This window comes from Apteryx mantelli, chromosome 6 (genome assembly GCF_036417845.1).
Source record: "Apteryx mantelli isolate bAptMan1 chromosome 6, bAptMan1.hap1, whole genome shotgun sequence".
In the NCBI taxonomy this organism is placed as follows: Eukaryota; Metazoa; Chordata; class Aves; order Apterygiformes; family Apterygidae; genus Apteryx; species Apteryx mantelli.
The window spans coordinates 30,082,992-30,106,634 of record NC_089983.1 but is presented as its reverse complement, the minus strand read 5'-3'; the positions used below and the strand labels follow the sequence as shown (position 1 = coordinate 30,106,634).

The 23,643-nt window shown below is 36.4% G+C and overlaps 1 protein-coding gene across 7 annotated transcripts in view; it reads right to left on the bottom strand.

Moving 5' to 3' along the window:
• Positions 1–5,824: 5,824 nt before the first annotated feature.
• The window catches only part of COBLL1 (cordon-bleu WH2 repeat protein like 1), a 98,610-nt gene continuing 80,791 nt past the window's right edge, over positions 5,825–23,643 (bottom strand). For 4 of the 7 annotated variants that reach the window (XM_067299114.1, XM_013960726.2, XM_013960727.2 and 1 more), the window contains exons 10-14: positions 17,392–17,650; positions 14,767–14,852; positions 11,836–13,451; positions 10,309–10,491; positions 5,825–7,242 (exon numbers count right to left, since the gene is read on the bottom strand). In XM_067299114.1, the coding sequence (XP_067155215.1) occupies positions 7,156–7,242; positions 10,309–10,491; positions 11,836–13,451; positions 14,767–14,852; positions 17,392–17,650 (2,231 nt within the window). In that variant the 3' untranslated portion in view covers positions 5,825–7,155. The remainder of the gene's footprint in view (positions 7,243–10,308; positions 10,492–11,835; positions 13,452–14,766; positions 14,853–17,391; positions 17,651–23,643) is intronic. The other 3 variants (XR_010884590.1, XR_010884589.1, XM_067299115.1) reach the window with 3 other exon arrangements.

Here is a 23,643-nt window from a genome sequence, read left to right as displayed (position 1 = left end):
GACGTCCTCAGGTGCTGGTTCTAGTCCATTTGGCAAGGGAATGTGTCTAATCAAAGCCACTGTATACCTTAAATGACAGTATTTTATTAATGAATAAAAGTGATTAGGTTCACCTAATTATGTGCTGTTAAACATCTGGGGATCTTTCACACTTAAACATGTTAAAACACCTTAACAATTACACATTTGTTCAATATTTAAGTTCAATATGAAATTCAGATATGAAAAAAAATCCAGATAGAGACTTAAATTATAAAAAGGGACAGTGCCCCATTGGTTTGACATTCTCTGATCATGGCAAAAGCAGCAGCAGAACCCTACACTGACAACTGCTCTCTGTTTTTCAAGTTTAATTCAAAACTTTTCTTTTTTTGAAGACTGAGGGAATATTTAATCAGCATTTCTGGGTATGCTACAGATTTTCTTTTCCACAGTAAATTGAGATTTAGGAGACTTACAGACTTATAGTTTGCATAACCTGATGCAACTAGTTACCACAGCTGCATAAAAATGCAGAAAAATTATAAGACTAAATGAGGGAGAGTTTAATACCTATGTAAATACTTCTGAATATTCCACATGGTGACTATCTCCATCTTTTGTCACCAAATAACTAAGGGAGTATGATCCTTAATTCATACGTAGCACCTTATTAGGTACAATATGAAGAATCCTGCCATTCCAGTCAATCAAAATAAAGATTAAGGCTCTCAATTTTAGACATTTAAGATTATTCTCTCAAAGGGAAGGAACGAGGAAATGGTCCATCAGCAAGCTGTTGTTTTTCCTGGAGGAGTTTAACTATATTGATCTTAAAAGCTTCCCCCCCACTCTGGCCTGCTGCTCTTGATACACATCTACCTTTTACTGAGAAAGTCAGTTGGGTCACTATTAGTAACAAAACAACCCCTGCTTACATTCCATAAGACTAGACCATATTCTTCAGAAACACCTAGTCTTCACTCTGACTAAATTTATTTCCGCTTCCTAGAAAGTGTATTTTATCAGTAGCGCTGGGGAGTGTTCTAAAAACTAAGGAGGAAATCAAAAATTATTTTACCACTGCAGCCCTAACCTCCTGTTTTAAGCACTGTTTGGGAATGCCCCTGCACTGAGCAGGAGACTAATGCATAGGAAATCACCAAACATCATTTGTTGAAAGGGAAGACGGTTGTTCTTCTCATGCAGCAGGTGGTATCAACAAAAGGGGTCCTAAAAATACATTCATTATACAATCACTAACTGGTAACTAGTAAATGTCACGGGTGTACATGTATAATCACACTGGCTGTTGTCTTGTGTTACTGGCACAAGACAGTTCACGGAATCTGGGAAGCTGACAAAGGAACTAGCAACTTGCATCCAAATCCAACTTTGATACAAGGAAGGGCGATTCCTTTGTCATTGGAGTTGTATCTACTTCTGTTAGAGATGACACAGTCCTTGTTATTTCCTGGCCCCAAGTTACACATACACAGTCACTCTGAAATAAGTTACCAAATAGATGCAGTTAAAATTTCCTCAGAGTTCCAGTGACCTCCTTCTTTTCAGGTATATTTTCTTCACCCTTTCCCAACAGATTCTCTTTCATTGCTCTAACATTAGCAAACAGAAAAATGCCTGTCCTGCACATGACTGTATTTTCATCATTGCACTGTTAACATGAATGGGGATCACAAGATACCAGGCTTTCAGAGTTAGGCTGTTAGCTTCTGGCTCATACCCGCACCTTCACAAACAGGACAGTATTTGTGTAACTCTGGAGTCAGAACAGAAAACATAAGATACAAAAGGGGGAAGGAGAGGGGAGCAGCACTGCCTGTCATAAGCAGCTGATAAAGAATGCCGAACTCATTATGAATCTTCCACGGGGAAGGAAATATTCCTCAACTGAGGCTTTTACTGTAGAAGATTCTTCCTTAATGCATTAAAATGGGGAGGAGAAGAACTATCCCTGCTTATCCCCACAGAAGCTGCGATTCCCCAGAAGATCAAAAAGACAGACTTCCTCTTTTTTTCTCCTCTACCTCACCCTCCACCCTTCCCCCTCCCCCTTAATTTCATTCTCTTAAATAGCCTGAATAACTTATGAATAACTCCATTAACAGTTCTAATGGTGTTTCCTGGGTGGTGGGAAGGAAGCGTTCATCTGCTCCAGTTGCGCTTGAACACTCTCTTGGCTCAACTCTACATCAGTTAGTTCAGCCTGGTTCTCAATCTACTTTTCCCAATTCAGTGCAATATCACAGTTCTCCTGAGTGTTGAACACCGAATTCAATCTAGCATATCCAAAATTAGAGATTAAAATTGGACAACTGATCAATGGATCATCAAAGCCTGATTATTTTCAGTAACTTTGTATGGTGTATTACAGAGGTTCAAAAGCTGCTTTTAAATTCCAAATTTAGATGTTATGTGATAGTATTACTAGAATCAGAGTGACATTTCTGAAAGTATATATATATATTAAAAAAAAAAAAAAAAAAAAAAGAGTATGGAAATCTACCTTAGCTGTTAAAACTGAAAGGGCCACTCTTGGGATGGCTCGACAAAAAGAAAAATCTCAGGGATTAGAACAAATCAGAACACAACAAAAAAGCAGATCAAAACTAAATAGCAAGGATGTTCAGCCTTGAGAAAGTAAGAACATGGTGATACTAGAAACAGACAGAAAAAAGATACTTCCAAAAAGACTGGATATAAAATACAAGGGAGCAAAAATAAAGCAAATTTATGTACAACACATTGTGGTAGATTCGTGACACACAGTTCACACATTACATACCATGGCACATAGCTCTTGCAGGGAAGACAAAACAAAAAATAGTATTAAAAAAAAAAAGTGTAGCATCTCCCATTACTTGCAAGTCTCATGTCATTTAACAGGGATACCTTCCCTCTCGCAAAACTACCTTATCACAGAATTTTAAAGAAAAAAAAACTTACCTGCCATTTGCAATCAGATCATATAAAATAATTACATAAAATGCATTATTTTCTATTAAATGCTCAGAAAATTTCCACTGTTATTGTAACAGCTTTGTTTTGTCCTCAAAATAGATTTCATAAAAGAGATTCCATCTATAACAAGCAATCTTTCAACTCAGCTGCTGACAGTATGGATGACCCTGAACAGAAGAACATTGTAGCTTCAGAACTTCAGACCACTCACAGCACTCAAACAGTTACCATGTGCTGTGAAGATGGCAGCTCCAGTCCAAACACAATTTTGAGTTCAGCTTCACATTACATTAACACTGGCATAGACGATTAAGACACATTTTCCCTTCTGGAAAAAAAAAATTTTTTTTTTTGCTTTGCTACCATCCCATCAACTTAGTCATTTACAACCACTCTTCAATCTAGCTGTAGTTGTCCAACATCTGATAGATGCACTCTGACCAAGCAACATGTTCAAGGATGTCCACCCTACTGCTCAAAAGCATCCTTCCTTTATTTCTACATAACAGAACTCCTTTAACCTTCTCTGCAACTGTGCTTTGGCAGCACTGTGTGTTAAATATGAGTCTAAGCAGCTCCCACTGAAAACGTTTGCCTTGGCTGGTAACAACGAACTTAAAAGCAAGAGCACTAGCTGGTCTCGTTACATTCTCATTCTTTACCTATTACTTGTGATCCCATACCTCTTGGTCCATATCCCTCCTTTTCATGTCTGGTGATCTTCTTTGCTCTAACAGAGCTTGAACTATAGGGCACAAATCACAAGTAGCTGAGAAATTAAACTGAACATGACAGTGAAGAGACATGAGCAAACTCTGCAAGACTACAGACACCTGCAATCCAAAGTGCAGAAATATGAAGAAAAGGAGAAAACTGGCCCTGTTACTACAGGCCTGTGAAGAGGACTACTGAGGCCAGAGAGGGAGGACTTCAAAGCTAAAAAAAGCAGCTCCTGGAGAAAATGCCCAAGTTCTATAACTCCATTGTATCCCACATTGATTGGGAGCAATTGGGAAATTAAACTAGGGCACAGATTACTATATATATTTCTTAAAATTGAGACATCCAGTGGTTTAATATCTTTTAGCTTCAGGTATGAGAGTTCTTGCCTTGGCCTCAAAACCTATGATCATAACTGATTTTTCTGATATTCTCTGGTGATGAACAAAGTTCTCCCAGCAAAACTGCTTCCCTTCTCCAGATATATCTGTAATCCTTATTTTATTCTTCTACAGAATATGAATTAAAGGGATATCATCTGTAATTACTAAAGAGTTCATTTTTACATTTTTAGCATCCCAGATGTTTTCCCAACCATCCCTTACTTACAGGAGTCAGAAGTGGACCAAGATCCCACTGCACTACACAAGTATCTGCTGCTTCTTCAAAGAACTCATAATGGTCTGAGTCATAGTGCACCTATATTAGTGTCTGCTCAACGTCCTGACTTTCCTTCCCCAAACGTTTTGACTGTTGCTCCGAAGCAGCAAGAAGATTATATGTGGTGCAGCATAACTAGTGGCTTTCTGTTGGCATCTGTAGCACAGGTTGCCCAAACTGCAAGTATTCTTGGGCAAGAAAAGTCTATTTCCCCTGCACATAAGGCATCCACAACAAAAATTTACTGCTGTCTAGCTGGGGCTTGCAGGTACTAGAACAACTGATATATTTTACTTGAGCAAAAATGTTTTCTTGCTTAATGAATAAACATGCCAAGTTCATCACCAAGAGTTTTGCTGGTAGAATTTAATACAAGAATATAAGGAGAAACGAGTCATTAGATATATAATAGGAAGATATTTTAAAATGTCTTACACACACACATTGGAAGAGGGGGGAAAGTTTCACTAAACAATATTGCCAGCTAGTAACAAAAAATCCCAGTTAACAATTTCACAGTACAATTGTGTGTAGACATTTCAGTTAAGTATCAGCAAGTTCGATTACAAAGACAAGAGACCCTAAAATTAAAGCAAAATGTTTGTAGTTTGAATCTCTCTTATATAACATGCTATTTTGCCTTCAAGAGTTCACATAAAAGGGCAATGTACTTTTAACATATGGGACTAAGGAATATACAGTAGTTTACTTTTGTAGTCAAAGCCAAAGAAAACAACCACTAAGCAAGGTTATTTGATCTTTCCCCCAACCCAGAATAATCTGATTCCACAGGTCCAATTGAAATAGAAAATGTCATGTAATCTTGTATCACCATGAATGGAGATTAAATTACAGTCGTGTGAAATAACTTTAGTCATCTCTGGCAGAAAATAGAGGTCTGAAAATAAGCACGTAACCCCCTCCCACCCAAAGTACAAACGAGGAGATTCCTTCAGCAGTGCAACCTCTCTGTGACAGTCATAGATCAGTGTATTGTACAGTAATGTTTGAAATGTGGAATTCCAATATCACAATGATCACTGACATTTTTATTCATTAAATTCCTGGGAGAGAGTTATAATTTTCAAGTGTGTTCCTCAAGACACAGTGAAATCTAGAAAAACTAAGCCCCAGTGGGGGGGGGGGGGGAGTATCTACCTCTTCTACCTCACCATTTTCAAGTGATGGATGAAGCATTCTTTTGCAATCAGACCCTGAAACAGACCTTTTGAAATACCACGCGGGTTTTTTTATTCTTTTTTGGAATTAGCCCTTGATTGGAGGAAAGAACTGGGAGGAGAAGGAAGCAGTAATATACATTTATAGGGGACTAAGCTATAGAAGACAAAATGTGAGAGAACAGCAATGTGTGAACAAATGTTCATCAGCTGTATTTATGAATTTTTATTTTCTAGGACATTCTTGGAAGGGTTTCATCATTACGTTAACACTGTTTTACTTGTAATCAATAATCCACTCTGTATTAGAAAAGTAATATAGGCTTTTTCAGATTATTGCACAAAAAACAGGCAGCAAACCATTAATAACCCTTTGAAATGCACAATTATAAATCAGTTTCTGAAACTGAGTTACAGAATGTCTCTATAGTACAAAATAAATATAGTGTTAAGGAATAAAAACTAATACAATTACTTTTATTTAAATCAAGTCCAGCAAGAAAATATTTTAATTTGGCAAAACCCCCCGCACTTGCTGCCTGTATCCACAATCTAGCTATTTCATCATGACTGTGATCACATTTCCACCCCTCTCCCCAAAATGTATTATCTTGACAAGAAATGCAAAACAGATAAAATGTAATGCAAAGCATTTTCTTTTTATGTATGCTCCCATTTTTGTATCTAACGATTAATTTATAAATAGAGGCTCTCAGACACAAGTATGCATTGTAATTCTCTTATTGTGCTGTTTAAAGATTAAAATACTTTACACGAAAAGTCCAAAGCAGTTCATTCTTTAGTCATACTTCCAGTGAAAACTATTTCATTAAGTTATCAAAACTGGAATTTGCATTTTATCAGTAACTGACTATATGCTGATGACTATTTTAAAATATATCTAGTTCATGAAAGATATTGCTTATCTGAATACTAGGTTAATACTATATACAGGTACTCAAAGAGCAGATGAGAAAAGTCATGTAGTGCTACTGTTAAGAAAAGTTTTTAAGTAGTACAAAAATTTCCAATAATTTATGTCCTGATTTTTTTTGTGCTATCAGGAAAAAAATAAGATTAAAAATCAAAATACTTATCCCAACTACTTCAGCTGAAGGAACAAAAACAAATATCCATTTTCTAAGAGAAACAAAAGTATTGAATATAATTAAGATTTTCTACTAATTACAGATTTAACAAAATAATATGGAGGCAACATTTGGTAGATTTAAATTCATACAATCTGTTAAGGTATTACACAATTACAAAATTACTGGTCTAAAATTCTTACATTTAGAGAAATCTGTATTTTCAGCATACTGCTACATATTGTTCAGTCTTGAAGGCTGAAATCAACAATTTTTGATTCTCATTCCAACACAAGTGAAGCTCATCTGCACCTTCTCTTAAACCTTTTTAGCAGCATTGTCAGCTTTATAAAGAGAAAAAGGCAAAATATTACCATTATTTATATAGTCTAATAATCTTTCCTGGGCAAAAGACCCAGCGTGAAATTCCTATACCAATTGACAAAAATATATTAACATCTACTTGCATTTACAATTTCAATAATTTGTAGTTAGTATTGAGTTGGCCTATGAAGCAGTAGTAAAGTGCAAAACATTTGGTATAATGTCTAGTGATTAGCTTTTGCTTCCGTAGAATACAAATGAATAAGCCTGGCTCTTCCATTGACAGATATAGTGTTTGATGGAGGACCAACCTGGAGGCAGGGGAAAAAGAAGAAAAAAAAATTACAGGAAATAATATTAACATAACTTTTAAGATTCTTCTCTCTGTAGTATGTTATACAATATTAGTTCATGAAAATATAAATACTATTACTTCAGTTAGCATGTTCTTCTCATCCCAAAGAGCTCTGAGATAATTTCTGAACAAAGTACATATGTTAGGAAGTAGAAACATACAGAATTATTTAAACACATTTATCCTATCTAAAAATTCAACGCATAACTATTCAATAAATGCATAATTTTTCAAGCAGGTCTGGAGATGGACTCAACTAAAAGAAATACTTGAAAAGCTATCACTCTAAACAAACTCTTTTTATTAAGCACTGACTAGAACTGATTTCTAACATAAAATCTTCTAACATTCCTTTATGACATGGAAATGTCTCTTTTACCAAGAGATAACTGTAACTTTTACGACAGATATAAGAACCTGATTTTCAAGAGGGCTGCATAAACCAACAAATCCAAACAGAGTCAGTGGGAGCTGTGGATGTTCTATGGCCATGAGAACCACATAGAACAGCACAGTTTGCTAAGTACAATGAAAATATTCTGAAGAGAAAAATGGTCAAAAAGAAACCTCACTTGACCCGTTTTAGGTTAGTAATTATTGAAGGCCCTATTCAACAAAAAAGATTCCCAACACAAAAGACCACAGATCTTGGCACTGCATACTGACAACTTATTAAGTAAAACAAGGGGAGAAAATAAGGGATTTGGCTAGTGATGCTAGCATTTTTGTCTTTTGTTTTGAATGCTTCCCTCACAGAGGTGAAAGAATGGAGAATACAGTGAGAGGTAAAAAGAGAAGAGACAAGCAAGCACCTGACAGACCTCTTGCACAATTCAAATGGATCAGTTTATTACTCCTTTCGCTGATAGCAGTATGATAGTGAAAGCTATGAGGTGAACACATTTAGAAATCCCTTCCAATACTGGAAATCACTTTTGGGTGCTCACATCCTGTTAACACAAAATGCTTCATTTTTCTGTTTGTTCTAGTACTGTTAGTTCTCAGTGTTAAACACAAAATCAGACAATGTTTTTATTAAATCTGCCACAGGCCAAACCACTTTTTCCCCAATCACAAACACATGTACTATAGCATATGTGCTTAGGGTAAGAGTGAAAACAGCAGTGTGAAGAATTTTACGTTGGGCAAAACTGCAATGGTATCTTCATTGCATTTGGTTGGTTGGTTGGTTTTTTTAAGCCTGTTTCAAGTTTCAGTGCTGCACAATGCTTTTGTTTATGCTTATGGCATCTTCATTCTAATCAGTTCTCACTAAAATTACAGTCCCCCTCCACCACAGCCTCTGCAAATATTATACTGAGAAAGAAGACCTACCCACAAAGAAGGGAGGGAGAAGGGAGGGGAAAGGGATTTCAGTAATTCTCTTCTTCCCAGTACATTCTTGTACCTAGACTGATAAAAGACTATATAGGTCAAATAAACCTGCTCTGAGATCATTTCTATTAGAAAGTAACAAATAACCACAGACTGAAGTTTTTCCTTCCTTTGTCTAATAGACTTCTTGAATTCTGAAGAGCACTTTGTAAACTTTATTTTTTAAAATAAAATTATAGGCTACTATGACAATAGCCATGCTCATGCATATTTCCCATAGAATCATAAAATAACCAAAGTTCACACATTATGCAAAATAAAGTTCAATATTTTTTGCAGTGCAGTTATGCATTGGGAAAAAACTTTAATAAAAATACATGCAAACAAAAGCCCAGCCAGTATTTCTGATGCAACAGACAGATTTGACCTCTCAGTGACTCTGAACAATACAGCATTTGCTTAATCTTATCCTGTTTTAAAGTTACTTTTGGCTAGTGACAGATAGTTAGAAGCAATACTGCAGTGTATTATGTGTCACTCTTGCTGACTACAGGTCAACAACTCCTTGAGCATGCTTATAACCTCTCTGGGGGGTGGTATCTTCCGGTTCAGTACAGGAAGGATGGCAGGGCTAGATCTCAGAGAGGCTGTTGCACTGCTGCACTGAAACAAAACCTTACACATGTGAAACAGACTGACTAATACCAAAACATACTAAGATCTGAAAGTCCACTGAGAGAGATTTTGACCCAAAAGAATCAAAGGCTTCTGTAAAAAAAACCAAAACCCCCAACAAAACAAAACACACACACACACACACACACACACACACACACACACACACAAGATCACACAGCATTTGTTTTTTCAAGCTGCAGGTGGGAAAGGGAAGAGAAACAAAAAATACTGGATTTCTTTAACTTTCTACAATAAGAATTTTTTCTTCGCTACAGAATGTAAAATACTAATGCTGGGGTTGAGAAAGCTGTGTGAGAGACTATCATTCAACTGCCTGGTTATAAATTTAAAGTAATACAAATTTTTTAAAGTGTGCAATATTCTACCCAATGAAAGTAGTACAGGTGAATTTTAGGAGAAAGGAAAAAGAATTCAAGCAATACTTTTTTACCTAAGGGGGTGGGGGAAGAAAGTATACAAAACCACCTAACCAAACCTGTTGACAAAACATTGAGAAATCTCCTACTAAAGATACCACACAGCAGCAGGAGGCTTCAAATATGTTTAAGAAGAATTAAGGACTTGATACAGTCTAGTAACTATAAAAAATTCTACCTTCAAAACTTACATTATCTGCCAGCAAAAGGCTGCAGCTGATTCAGGGCTTACTATGATGAAGCTGTTCAGCATGAGGCTAAAACCACACCACTTCAAATCGTATAAGGATGGAAGAGATATTTAATTGATGACTTACAGGTATCAAACACATTTCAGGAAGATTTCCTATTTGATTTGTGTTTGAAAATACAGACATGTGAATCTTTTCATGTGCATTTACTGGGTTACTTTGCAAAATTAAACTCTCTCCCCCACGTCCCTTCCCATTGTTAAGATGCCTCCTTATAGTGCTTTATGCAAAGGCTGACTGCTTTTAATGTCAGGCATTAATCTGGTAAGTTTGAAGGAAGGACTGAGAGTTCATTGTTATGGTGCAATGATGAAAACTCACCCTTTTCAATTTGGCAGCAGCTTCTCCAGAGCGAATTGCAGCCAGCAAGCTCTGGTGGATCTGTTCGGGGTCAGAGCGCTGGAACATCATCGCAGTTTGTCTCTTGGTGACAGAGGGTGGGTGGTCAGTTGAAGCACCTGACTGCACCTGGCTCAACTGCTCACTATTCACACAGCTGCTTTTCTATTAAGAGAGGGAGGGAAGAAAAAAGAAAAAAAAAGAAGAAAAACCCTTTAATTTGAATTAGCCACAAATGGAAAACTAAATCAACCTGGCAAGAAGTTGCATATCAAACTGTGTTACCATTCTAGTGTTTGCTTCATTCAAGATTTCAGAGATCAGCCACATTTCTACTATAGCTCTGGAAACTGTATATTCCCTACAACACTTAAGATAAACAGATAAACAAATAGGTCAAATATAAGCACATTAGACACCATGCTATAGCATATTTAAATATTCTTTGAGCACTGAAGTAGCCAAACAATTAATTATAACATATTCCCAGACAGAACTACTCATAGCCCCAACATGAGCTAGAATTTTTTTCTACCATTTCTTTCACTATGCTTTCCTCTTAGAATCTAAATTTGACATCCAAACCTTATGCAGGAAAAGCCACCCTGAGAAGTTCAGCAGTGCATCTGAGCCACAAGCAGAGGGAGCACCAAGCATTATAGTATTCTGAATCTACTGAACTGAGATTAGCATCTAACTTCCTTGCCTAAAGAAAGCGGACATTATAAAAATTATGCAATTTGGGACAGTACTGCCTCTTGCCTTCTAAGCTCAGAATCCCATAATACTGCTGATTTGTACAGAACATAAAAGGCAGCCAGCAGACTTAGGCTCATCTATACTTCACAGAATTTGTGGATATGCCAATTTTTCATTGTGAACATACTGTTTATACCAGTTAGAAAGCAACTCTGCCAGAATACCTTAGAACAGTTCTCTGAATGAGAACACTAAATATCTTTTGTTGGTATATCTGCATCTGCACATTTGCAACACTGATACACTAGCTGATTATTACGATTTTTTTTAAAGCTTCTCACTTAGATAATTATGCCAGCAAAATCTTAATACACCCGGTTTAAACTTCCTTATGCCATGATCACTTTGAAGCCAAACTGTTCACATTACTCACAGAATTAAATTTGAGATACAACCAATACACAGAACCATAAAGAACAAATCTTGAGCACTCTGAACATAAAAATAGGTATAAACAATGTTAAATGATTCCATTTAATTTGCTGCTCTTCAAATTATAAGGTTTTAATTATGGCAAGAAATAATTATTTCTAATGTTCTGAATGAGATTGTTTTCACTGTAATATTTCCTTTTTTATTTTATTTCATTAAGACGTTTTACTACTGCTCAGTACCACAAGATTTTTATGGTATCACACAGCACCTTCTGATAAACAAGCAGTTCAAAGACTCGTCAGAGTAAATCTCTCCTCTGTTGTAAATGAGATCACAGGGGATCAGTGATCAACAAATATTAGAAATAAGGTTTACCTTATCTGTTAGACTAGTTTGTGACCCTCCTGTTATGCTCTGTAAGGAAGGGTTTTTCACTTGAGGCACAGAGGTAGCTGAGGAGAATTCAGCCACAGAAGTTGCAGAGGACAGTTCAACAGGAAATTCCTCTCTCGCTGCCTGGCTAGTGACTGCACGCGTTTTATTGAATGATTGTGACCTTTTGACTGCCGACGAGACAGCAAGAGCAAAAGGGGATGGTCTCGAACTGGAATATGGTTTTGGAACTGCAAAAGTTCTTAGAGTTTTTAAGTTCAACGGTGCTGGTTGACAGGAGGGAAAACTCAAAGGTTTGCTTTTAACAGGAGAGGTGGCGGATTCAGTTTTTTTTTCATGATCATCTTTTTGTTCATCTGCTGGAGGAGAGAAACTACTTGCTTTATGTAAAGGAAAAGTAGTTTGATCTGGTGACAAAATTTTTTTTTCTACGTCTGTATTCTTAGCTTCATTTTGAGTAGAATTGGGAACAGAAATGGTACTTCTGGCAATTGCAGATGTCACATAATGAGCTGAAGCTCTTCGCTGCATTTGCAGAAAAAAAGAACTAGGTTTTGTTGCAGGACTTAATGCAGTTGATTTGTCTTGAGTCTCAGAAGAAGTGTTTGTATTATCCAAGCTTAGCATCAGTGGGATATGCTGTTTGGAAAACTCTGTTTCTGTTTGATTGCTCTCAGGAGTAATCGCAACTTGAGAAGTCACAGCGTGCTCAGAAATGCTGTTCACTCTGTGCAGTGGATCATTTGCTGCTACAGGTTCATTTTGTGAACCAAACTGAAAATGATCCACACTTTTTGGAAGATGAGGCATTTCAGTTTGCATTATGAATTCTTTGGAGTCTTCGTGCTTCAGAGAGTTTTCCAGAGCAGATACCTGTTGATCCTTATAATCTGATGGAATTTCTGATTCCAAGCTTTTCATTATGTCTAAGGATTTTGGAGGCACTATTTTATAAGTAGTCATTCCAATTTTTGGTATGTAATCTCTTGTAATTTCATTAGAGGGCTTAGGTTTAGGTTTTGTGTCCTGTCTATAAAGAGGGTAACCTTTTAAAGGAGAGCCATCTGGAATTTTTGCAGTTGTTTCTGGTGAAGCAACATCATCGCCATTTGTAGAGCTGTGACTTTGATCTTTTATGGGATTTACTTTTTCATGGATAACTTCTCTCCTCTGAAGGTTTAATTCTGTTGAAATTTCTTCATCCTCTCGTACTCCATGCTTCAGTTGGAGACAGGTGTTGTTTTTATCTGTATTGTGTTGATGGGCCAGTCCCCTGAATGACTCACAGTCTTGAGGAACAATCATTTCCTTTAGTGTAGTTCTTCCCAAATTGCTCTCTGATGGAGCTGTCTGAATTGCAACATCCTGAGTTTTTACTGTGTCCAGGCTGTTTTGATTTGACTTCTGATCCTGCATTCCTGGAATCACTTGAGGATAATTCCTATGACTTACATAGATGTCATTTTTACATGCCTGGCAGTTTGATAGTCTGTCAACTTCAAGCTTGTTATTTTCTCTAAAATCTACTGTAGTAATTTCTGTTGTCTGAAGTTCTTTTCCTTCTTCTGTTGTTGCAAGGAGTTTTGTATCATTGTGATCTTCAAGTTAAAGAGAGATTCTGAAATTAGTATGAATACTGAAAAGATTTAACCTTCCCACTTATATCACAAAGCCCAAAATCCAACATATTTAACCACAAGGACTGGTTTCTCACTAGTATTAAATTTTTCTTAACACTTACTTTTAAAATCTATTTAAAGATATACTTTGAATAATATTGCCAAATAATAGTATTCTTACTCAGGTATTCTGCATTAATTAACAGGCTCCTGGTGTCATGCATCTACTTAACAGAAAAACCTGTTCTAGAATCATTTAAAAAGTACTGATGAATTTCAGTTTATTATATTGGCATCAATGACTCAAGCTCAAGGACTATTCAATGCTAAGTAAGCTGTAATTTTTATCTAGTTTCACGCCATTGTGGCTTTTGTTTATAGTTTTAACATAAAATATGTTATTTGTCAGCTATACCTAGCTTATATGCATAACAGAACAACTGGAGAACATACGGACACAAGCAATGTGTCCTACCTCGTGGACTAAACACATGCGATCTTCTCCAAAACACAGGAATATTTGGGTCTCAAATTGTTTGAAATACAGTATTTTTAAAAAATGAACTCTTCAGGAATAATCATGTGGAGCGGCATTTTGCAAAAAATGTCTCTCCCCATTTTAATTATGTTATAAAAATGGCAGTTAAAACCTATTTTAAACGTAAGTTGGACTCATGCAGTATGTTCTTATGATTTACAAACAGAGATATACTGAATACAGAAGATAGACTATGGAAAACTGAATATGAATCTGAAAAATCAATGTCAAAAAAGGAGAAAATAAATCAGTAAGGTCACTAAATTCATGGAAAATTTACGAACCATTGTATCAATAGGATGCTGCTGTTTTCTTCCAAATAAACATGTCACTATTTGTGTTTAAAAATCATGTTTTTCACACAGAAAACTCGTAGCAATTTCATAAGAACATCAGAAGGCCTCTCCCTCTCCGCTGTGGCACGGTGCCCATGTCACACCCCATGGCAGGAGAACCTCCGCATCCAACCACCTTCCCTGTCCTCATCACAGCTCCACCCAGACCTGTCCCCATACTGCCTTAAAACACTGCAATGCAGCTTTGACTACTGCTATAGGAGATAAGGGGGCGGGGGGAGAAGAAAAAGTCAGTTCTTGTTACCCTATCCCACAGGATACATCAGAGCTAGAGAAAATAAAAAGAAAGTAATTTGCTTGTAACGATTCAAGCTGACTGTATTAAACTGTCATTGTTTTCAAAGGAATAGTTCTCTTCAAACGTGTTTTGAAGTATTAAAAATGAGTGGGAACTACTCACCATCATTTTTATTTTGATCCAAAATTCTGAGCTTCCTGTCTTTTTCAAATGCAGCTTGCTCACTGCTTATCTTCGTCTGTAGTCCTCTACAAAGCACAACAGTACATTAAATATGCTGGTATCACTCATTTCAATAAACACAAGAAAAGATGCAAGAGAACTGGCAATATTCTCCAAACACAGATGGACAAAATAGAATCATTCTGCCAAACACTGGAATACTCAGTAGAATAGGGGGGTTATTTATTTATTTATTTAGTGACAGGAAATGCTGCTATGATATTTTATATACCAAAATGACATGCAGCTTCACTCTCTTCTGTATAAGAACATGTTCAGTTTTCCTTTCCCTTCTTTCCCTCCTTTTGTTTACTCATGCACTTTGAACAACCCCCTTGCCAGTAACAGCTCAGTTTCAGTAAAGCCACTAAAGTGATGGTTTATCATTCATATAAGTGTTCTTAGTGTGAAGTCTTCTGACAGCTCTAACATTAAAAATGCGTCCTTGATTTTGTCCCTTATACAGAACACAGGAAGTTATCTGAGGCACTGACTGCATATGAAAAAGTGCAATGCAGACTTTTCCAAGTAGTGGAATGAAAAGTTTTCTGTCCATTTCAAGAGAAATCTCGAGAACAACAAAGAAATATGCATAAAATGTTACTTGCATGCTAAATATTTTGCAAATGCATATAATTCCTGTCCTCAAATCATAAGCGACAAAGGAACGGTACTGTTTTTATATATGTATGTATGTATGTATGTATGTATGTATGTAGCTTTTGGGGAAAGATTAAGTACTTGACTTAAAAAAGTAAATGAAAAAGGCCAAAATACTTCAAATGCTTTTTAAAAAAGAATATTAGAACTTCAAACTTAGATCTCCATTTAAGATACTTTTATTTTCTCTAGTTACAAATACCAGCATTATGAAGATTCTAATTTATTTTCCACTCTGAATGTATTAGTTATCAGGAACCAGTGCCTTGAGTTGAAACATCTGCTTGAATCAGCTTAAAATGATAAATCCTTCAACAACATTCCTCTTCATCTTCTTGCAGAGTCTAAAGTGTCCAGTAAACCATTAAACAGGACCATAAGCTCTCACAGCTCTTGTTGAAAAAAAGTTAAAGCTCCATACACTCCATACAGTTGAGAGACTGAACTGTAAGTATTCACAAGCCAAAATGTTTTTAAAATAAAGAAATAAAGTCCAAACCAAACTAAAACCCAAAAGTCACAAAACATAGCATATTATAGAAATCATCATTTTTATTTGAATACTACACATATCCCATGAGCTTGATTAAAAGAAAAATTTCTACAAAGTCACTAGATCTTGTATAGAACAGTCGACTTAGCAAAAGGTTTCCAGAAATAATACGTCAGAGAACTGCGAGTCCTCTTTCTAGAATCACTCTGATATTCCAGGAAAGAAAGGATTTCCCAACTATACAGTTACAGTGCAGTGCATACTACATGATGCTTGGTAGTATTATAAGCCACGAGAGGCTATTACAAGTTAGTGGAGAAAAAAGAAAGAGCTTCTGGGCAATTGGCCAAACTGGCCCAGTAATACAACAGGTCTGATAATTTGAAAGTTCAAGACAAAAATAATATTTGCCTGATCCTCCTCCTCACTCATAGAGCAGACAGACCCAAACAACTGGCACAGTATTTGTCAGGACAGAACACCAAAGATTTCTGCAAAGTGCCAGGTGATCCCAGACTAACTAAAAAGACCCTTGAAATACAAGTCAAAACTCTCTATACTACCTTGAAAGTTCCTGGCTAATACAGCATTCACAGATTTTTGGCTTCAGTACAATAATTGAAGTAGTTCTTTCAGTTTAAATTGGGAACAGTTGCCAGTTTACTTGCCCCAGGGAACACAGAAATAGTGAATTAGATTAACACAATGGAACTTCTCTGGACAATCAACATCCATTTCAAGCAGGCACTAACTCATGTTGGAGGCCTGCTGAGTCAGGTAGTTTAACAAACATGCTGAAGGGCAAAGGTACAGCATCACCAGAAAGGAAAAAGAGTGGTTAAGGAAACCTATGTGTTTATCCTTTAAAAGGAAGAATTAACTTGATTTCCTGAGAGCAGATGGACAAAGCAGGTCAAGATAACTGGCTAAGATACAGGAAAAAAAAACACAAAACAAAAATTAAAAAACTAGATATGCAAGCAATAGATAACTGTGCCCAGAAGAACTGAGATGGCCCATCTACCTGTTCCCTGCCCACCCCCCCAGTCTAAGAATGAAATTTTAAATTCTCATTTAACTAGTCAGTCCACAGTTTTTCACAGCACATTGCTCTAGTAAATATGCTGGATATTCTAGAGCCAGGTTCAGCTTTCCTGGGGTCAGGCTATTTTGGTAATAAGGAAAGGGAGACTCAAACCAAATAGCCTGCAGAACACACTGTCATTTTTGTTGAAAAGCTGCATGAATTACTGTGTACAGAAGAGTGCTACAATTGAAACCTTAGCTTATTAAGCTCATTCCTCTCTCACAATTCTCTGTTCTGTGCTCCACAATGAAACAGCACTCTACGTTTTATTTGCCTCCCCCATTCCCTCCCCAATGCTCCTTTCTTTGTCACAAAGCGTACTTACTTGCCATCTGTGCTAATATTTTCTTGTTTTTCTTCCTTGAGGTTTTGTGAGTTGTCTACAGAAACACTGCCAGGAACTGGAGCTGATGAAGCAGGATCATTTTTCTCAGTTTCCAAAGGTACCTCAGTAGAGCTTAGGGCTGCAGTAACCTCTCCTGTCCTGAGAGAGGTTTCTCTACTTCCAGTTTCTGCTCTCTGCTGCACACTCATCTCTTCGTTTTCATCAATTTCTTCCAGACTGTATTCAGAGCTCCTTCCAGCTACACTCACAGAATGCAAGAAAGAAAAAAAACAAAAAACAAAAAAACCACAAATACCAGTTCAGGGTGTAGATACAAAGAGACTGCAAAATCGGCCTAAATAGTTTAAAGAAGGAAAAATAAATAGAGTTCTCTTCATAATTCAGGCAAAAAAAGGACTCGTTCAGAGTTCTTTATTTTCTAGTCCTTTCCATTTCTTTCTCTTTACACAAGAGAATATGCTCATCCCCATGCTACTGTCCATCTGTTTCTGTATCTGTAACTACTGGAAACATTTTTCCTTTGCTTATCCAAGTACTGGATTAATATAGATTAAAATATATTTAATAATATCAGAATCCCAAATTTCACAGCAGTAGGCAGAATTTATTTTACCCAGATTTCTTGCTACTTTCATTAAATCTCCAATCAGGTTTAAAATATATGGTTCATTTAGATCAGAATTAATATGTTAAAGAACTAAAGAATAAATTAAATCTCAGCTTTGCCAGTGTTTTGAATAAGTATGCTCACCACTACCAAAATTTTGCCTTAATTATCTTGACTGTATTAAAAGATGGTTAGAAGTGTCTTGTCCACTGCTCTGTGTTACAGTAGAATTCCACAAAAAAGCATGGAACAGCATTAATCCATGACAATAACAAACTTTGCAGCTAAAGCATAGTTAAACTAAAAGATTTAGTTACTAGTTTAGGATATACATAAGTCAGCATACCTAAAGTTAGACTAATCAATCTACTTATTTTGATTTCCAGAGGGACTAACTGTCCCTGGCTTTACTTTCCTGCCAGGCATCTTCCTACAACAAGATGTTGATTCACATTTTTCAAATATTAATAAGTAGGCCGCACAATTAACCTCTTGGCTTTGCAACTTGTGTTCTATAACACAAGGAAAATAACACTATACATCTCTACAGTGCAATATGGTACCATGTAAAGCTACTGGAAGCAACGTAGCCTTATAAGCAGTGTACTCTGCCTGACTTGAACAAGGTATTCCTGTGCAGCTTTGCATGCACCAGCCCTGCACGAGGCAGTTAGGTTTCAGACTCTTGTGGAAAAGTTGCATCAGTAAACTTCTAGGTGTAAACCTACCCTAAATAAAAGCTAAGGATGATAACAAAATACTGGCTTGAAGTAAACAATGCTAGAAAGTAGCAGACTGCAGAGTATGTGTTTCTTTCAAGAAAAGCCTTAAATAGACTTCTTCTACAAACTGGTATCCTACAGTGCATCCAGTACTTTTAGGGAAGCACACAGTGTTATAGAAACATAAGATGGAACTGTATAAGACCTGGAGGAAATCTATATTCAGAACAGAAACTTTGCTCTTTCTAATAAGGTCATTAGCTAAGACTTCAGTAATATCAAAGTTACTCATTCACAGTAACAGAGCAATTATGAAAGCCAGAGTCAATAGTTCTATGTAATTTTTTGTCTTGCCTCTTGTAATAATGCTTTGCAGCTGTGCATTAAGCAATGTGGTCAACACCTGTCATAGGTCTGAATGCAGAGGTGATTTGGATCCCCTGTGGTGCAGATTAGCTTCTGCCACGTGACCTAAGCACATGTGTGCACACACATGCCATGCTGGTATTAAAGGGACTCCCTAGGCCTTTACTGACAGTAACTTTTTTCTTTCTTTCTTTTCTTAACTCTTTCATTTCCATCTATGCTAAATTCATGTATGCAGCCTACTATTTTGGGAGACAATTTTAGTGGTAGCAGTATGCTTTTATGTGTACATATGTGTACATATGTGTACATAAATATATATGTCACAAGACGAAAAACAAAGTGTGACAGAACATGGGCAAATATCAGATCTGCTGAGACTGTTCCACAACCTATAACCAGCTCACAAGCACACTGTCTCCTGCACAGGTGAGAAACACTATGCTTGAAAAAGCCGACTCGCAGAATCTTCATCCCAGAGCTTGAGGTTAGCTCCTAGATGCTATGGGCCCGAGCCACTGACAGCCATGGGAACAAAGACCGAGACCTTCAGTTTAACTTAATATGCTATGGAAACCTGAATTAGTCTCTCCTTCACTGTGCTAGGAACAGTTCCAAGCTTCGGACTGGACTAATCTGAACTGCAAATATATGATTCCAACCAAAAAGAAACTCACACTGTCTACAAAGCGCTATCTGTTAGCGTATTGGACTTGCCTGAGGTTAGTTTCAGCTGGTGGTTTTTTATCTGTTACTGGACTGCCATGGCTGCAGCAGCATAAAGCCTGAATTTGATCCAAAACAAAGCAAAACAACAACAGCTACAAAAAAAACAACCATTCTTCATTTACACCATGCAGTTAACTTGCCAGAGGAATGGTTCAAATTTTATGACTTGTTTCCGGACCCTCACTTTAGAAGTTTTATACACAACATACCACTAGGAAGTATTTATGGCAACACTGGCTATGTACTGTACCCATACTGCTTCCTTACTTTGTGTTTAAGTACATATATACATACATGCACCATACATATGAAACTATTTTTTTTTCTAGTCAGGTGATCAGTCTCAGATAACCAACAAAGCATATATTTTGCATTTTTGTCTGCATTTAATTTAATGCCTGATCTTCTCAGGGAATAAGGTTTAAATAGCCCTAAAAGAGTAGTGTTAAAATCTATTACCTGATATACCAACTAAAAGTCTCACTTGAATCAATAAGAATACTCTTTACCCAACAGATAATAGGCTCATCCTGCTTTGTGAGCCATTATGCTTGTAAATACTGAAACCAGAAAGACTGACTACATCATGTAAATCTCTCAGTGCCTTTGCTCTTGACTCCTTCAAAAAGTTCTTAAGAGATACTGTAACTAAGATTATAGCAAGAGATTTATTTAACAGAAAACTATTTAAAAATCTGTAGGTTTTTTTTTTTTTTTTTTTAACCATTTCACCCTCTCCCACAGAAAAAAGACTAAGCATTAATTCAGCTTAGGGAAGGGGAACACAAATCATAATTGAGAAAAAAATGTTGTTTACAATCCAAAATGTTCAAATTAGTTCTCTTTTAAGAGTTTATTCTAGTAAATGTATGCCTTCAAACCACTTCTGTCACAGTCTGTCTTACAGCATGGAAAAACAGTTGAAAACGCCATTTTACAACAGAAGCGTTGCCTATCGCAAATTATATAGCATAATTCTACTAAATGTGGATGCGTCTATTAGCAATGCACTACTCAGATACTAAATAAAATTTCTTGAACATCTGTAATGGTTCATTATAGGGCAGAAGAAAATACTATATTTTGCAACTTGATATTATTTACTTATTTAATAAAGTAGCAATGCCTAGAAGAACTACTTTGTGAATGCCAGTCACAACGGAACAAAAATTCACAAGACTTCCACAAGAGTGATACTCAAAGCAGTATTAAACCAAATAGAAGGAAATACTGAGTTTATGTAAAGATAAAATTATGTCCAATTTAGCAATTAAAGAGAGTGCAAACTATTCCATGTTATATATTTAAAAAAATGCCCAAATTTGATGCATAATTTTCAGAATAGGGATAGGACAAGAGTAGTACAACTGATTTTGCTGCAGGTGAATAGTGTGTCTCACAGCACGATGGGCTTTCCTAAAAAGACCTTTTATAAAAAGGCCACAGAACAGCCACCAGAGAGCAGTAGCAGCCCATGAGAAAAAAAAATGGCAATGAAGCTGTGCTGTGACTTTGTCTTTACATTTAGAAAAATGCATTGCAATGAATCTTCAGCAAAGGATATGGCATGAAGACATCACAAGCAGGACTAGAGAATAAATACTGCCACTGACTGAGAAAGTAAATCCCAGGGCTCAACACAGGCTGTTCTAATTTCAGTAAAGATGATTCCATTTCTTTCCATTACAGCTTAAATTAAAATATTTAACTACAAAAATCAAGTACCTCAAGCAGAGCTTCCTAAACCTATGTAAAGAACAAACAAGCCATTCTATGAAGTTCATGGCTGTTTATCTGTGCAGCACTCGGACACAACAGTGATAGCATTCACACACTACAGCAATGGGAAATGCAGAAATTGTAACACAGATCTACAATCTTAACATGAAAACAAAGTTCAAGAAAACAAAAAAAGCTTGATATTAAATCACAGCATGATAAATTTGCTCATCTTAGACCCATCACCTGTAGATAAAAACATTTTTAATGCAGAAAATTAAATACTAATAAACATTCTTAAGAATGATTCACTTAGAACAGTATTAGAAGTGACTACCCTCCTTCATCTGCTACAACAACTAGGAAAAGAAAAGGTTATGTGTTTACTTTTAACTATCAAGCCAAAACATTATAAAGAAATATACTACAACCAATATTTAGATCATATTTCAGGTGCATCAAGATGTTAGCGTTACAAGTAAAGATAGTTTCATCATTCCGTTGCTGGAGAGAATTTTGGTCATGGCTGGCAAACTCAAAGCTATGATAGGCACATGCTGGAACTGTGGCTTTGATAATATCAAAGTAGTACTTCAGGAATAAGGTTTGTTAGTTGCCATGATTTGCAGATTAAAGAATATAAACATTAGAATGACAACAAAGGAATAGCCAAGATTTTCAAAACAGATCAGTTATTTCCAAAGGGAATTCAAAGAGTTTGGTAAACTGAGTCTCCATTATCACTACATGACATTCATGTTTTTAACTACAGCTTACAATTTCTTTACAATCTCTCTCATAGGATACTTTAAGTGTGCCTTCAAGACTAACTCATAACTCAGATTTTTGTACACAGATTTTGAACATGGCCCTCGCCTGTTTACCGCATCTCTTGCCAGAGGCTCTGAACCCAAACAGGAGACAGAGGAAGAGAATGCACATTTGAACATCAGCCACTACTCTCTAGCAAGGTAATTCAAACCTCCAATGAAACTGAGTCCATGTTAATATGTTAGATACTGCATCTGTGGTTATTTGTTTGCACAGTCTAGCATATGTTTTACAAGGTTCTAAATATATTTTCATTGTGTATATTACTGGTTCCAACATAAGTTAAAGGAACATACATATATGTAACAGGTCTGCAACCATACTTCCTTACATTTTCAACCTCAACTACATAGTATTTGTACTTTGTATTTATTAAGTTAGATATTTTTATTCTTCCAGAGACTTTTCCTGCTAAAATTTCTATCAAAGATCTTCTCTGACAATTTATATAAACAGCCCTAAACACAAACTGCACCCAAATGCAGTGATTACTGATCTTTTTTTTCCCCCCTTTACCAGAGACCTAAGATGGCAGATGACTCTTGCTACTCTTGTTGTGTTTTGTGTTTTACCACTCCAACCAGTTTGACTGGCACCCCCAAGAAACTAGCTGGAAAACTACTCAAGAGTTCCTGTCAACTAGTGAGAAACTTGAGTGCTTAGCCTCACATACTGCTTGTGGCACTCCACATGCTTAGTGTTTATATACTTCATCCTTGCCAAAATACTTAGAGGAGTGGTTTTTCCAGACTGCGCTGACACTGATTATTCTAAAAGCATTTGCAAATTTTAGAAGGCTCTTAGAAGCTTTGACTTGATTCTTGTATCTGAACCGTACCGTAAGATGCTTACAAACAGCCATATAGAACTTAAAAAAAAAAAAAAAAAAGTTATTCAGCAGCTAAGTAACTGTATTTTATTTTAAACAGCTATACTTTTATATATCACAATTTATTTCTTTAGCACCCAACAAAAGTACAACTATTTATGGGTACAGTTTATATTTACAACTCATGTTTTCAAAGGCTGTTCAAGATGGAAATGCAGGTCAGGGGCTGACAAGGGGGGGTTCTGAAAACAAGCCTGGACTTCAGCTTTTGAATGGCTTGTTAGGGGGTATACAAAAATCACTGAAGTAGAATTCTAGCCTGTTCATGACTAGTTTGTGGGGGAAGAGGGAAAACAGGAATAATGTTTAGTTTCCTAAAATGTAAAGCAGAGAAACCAATACAAAATATATGTACATCTTCCTGAATA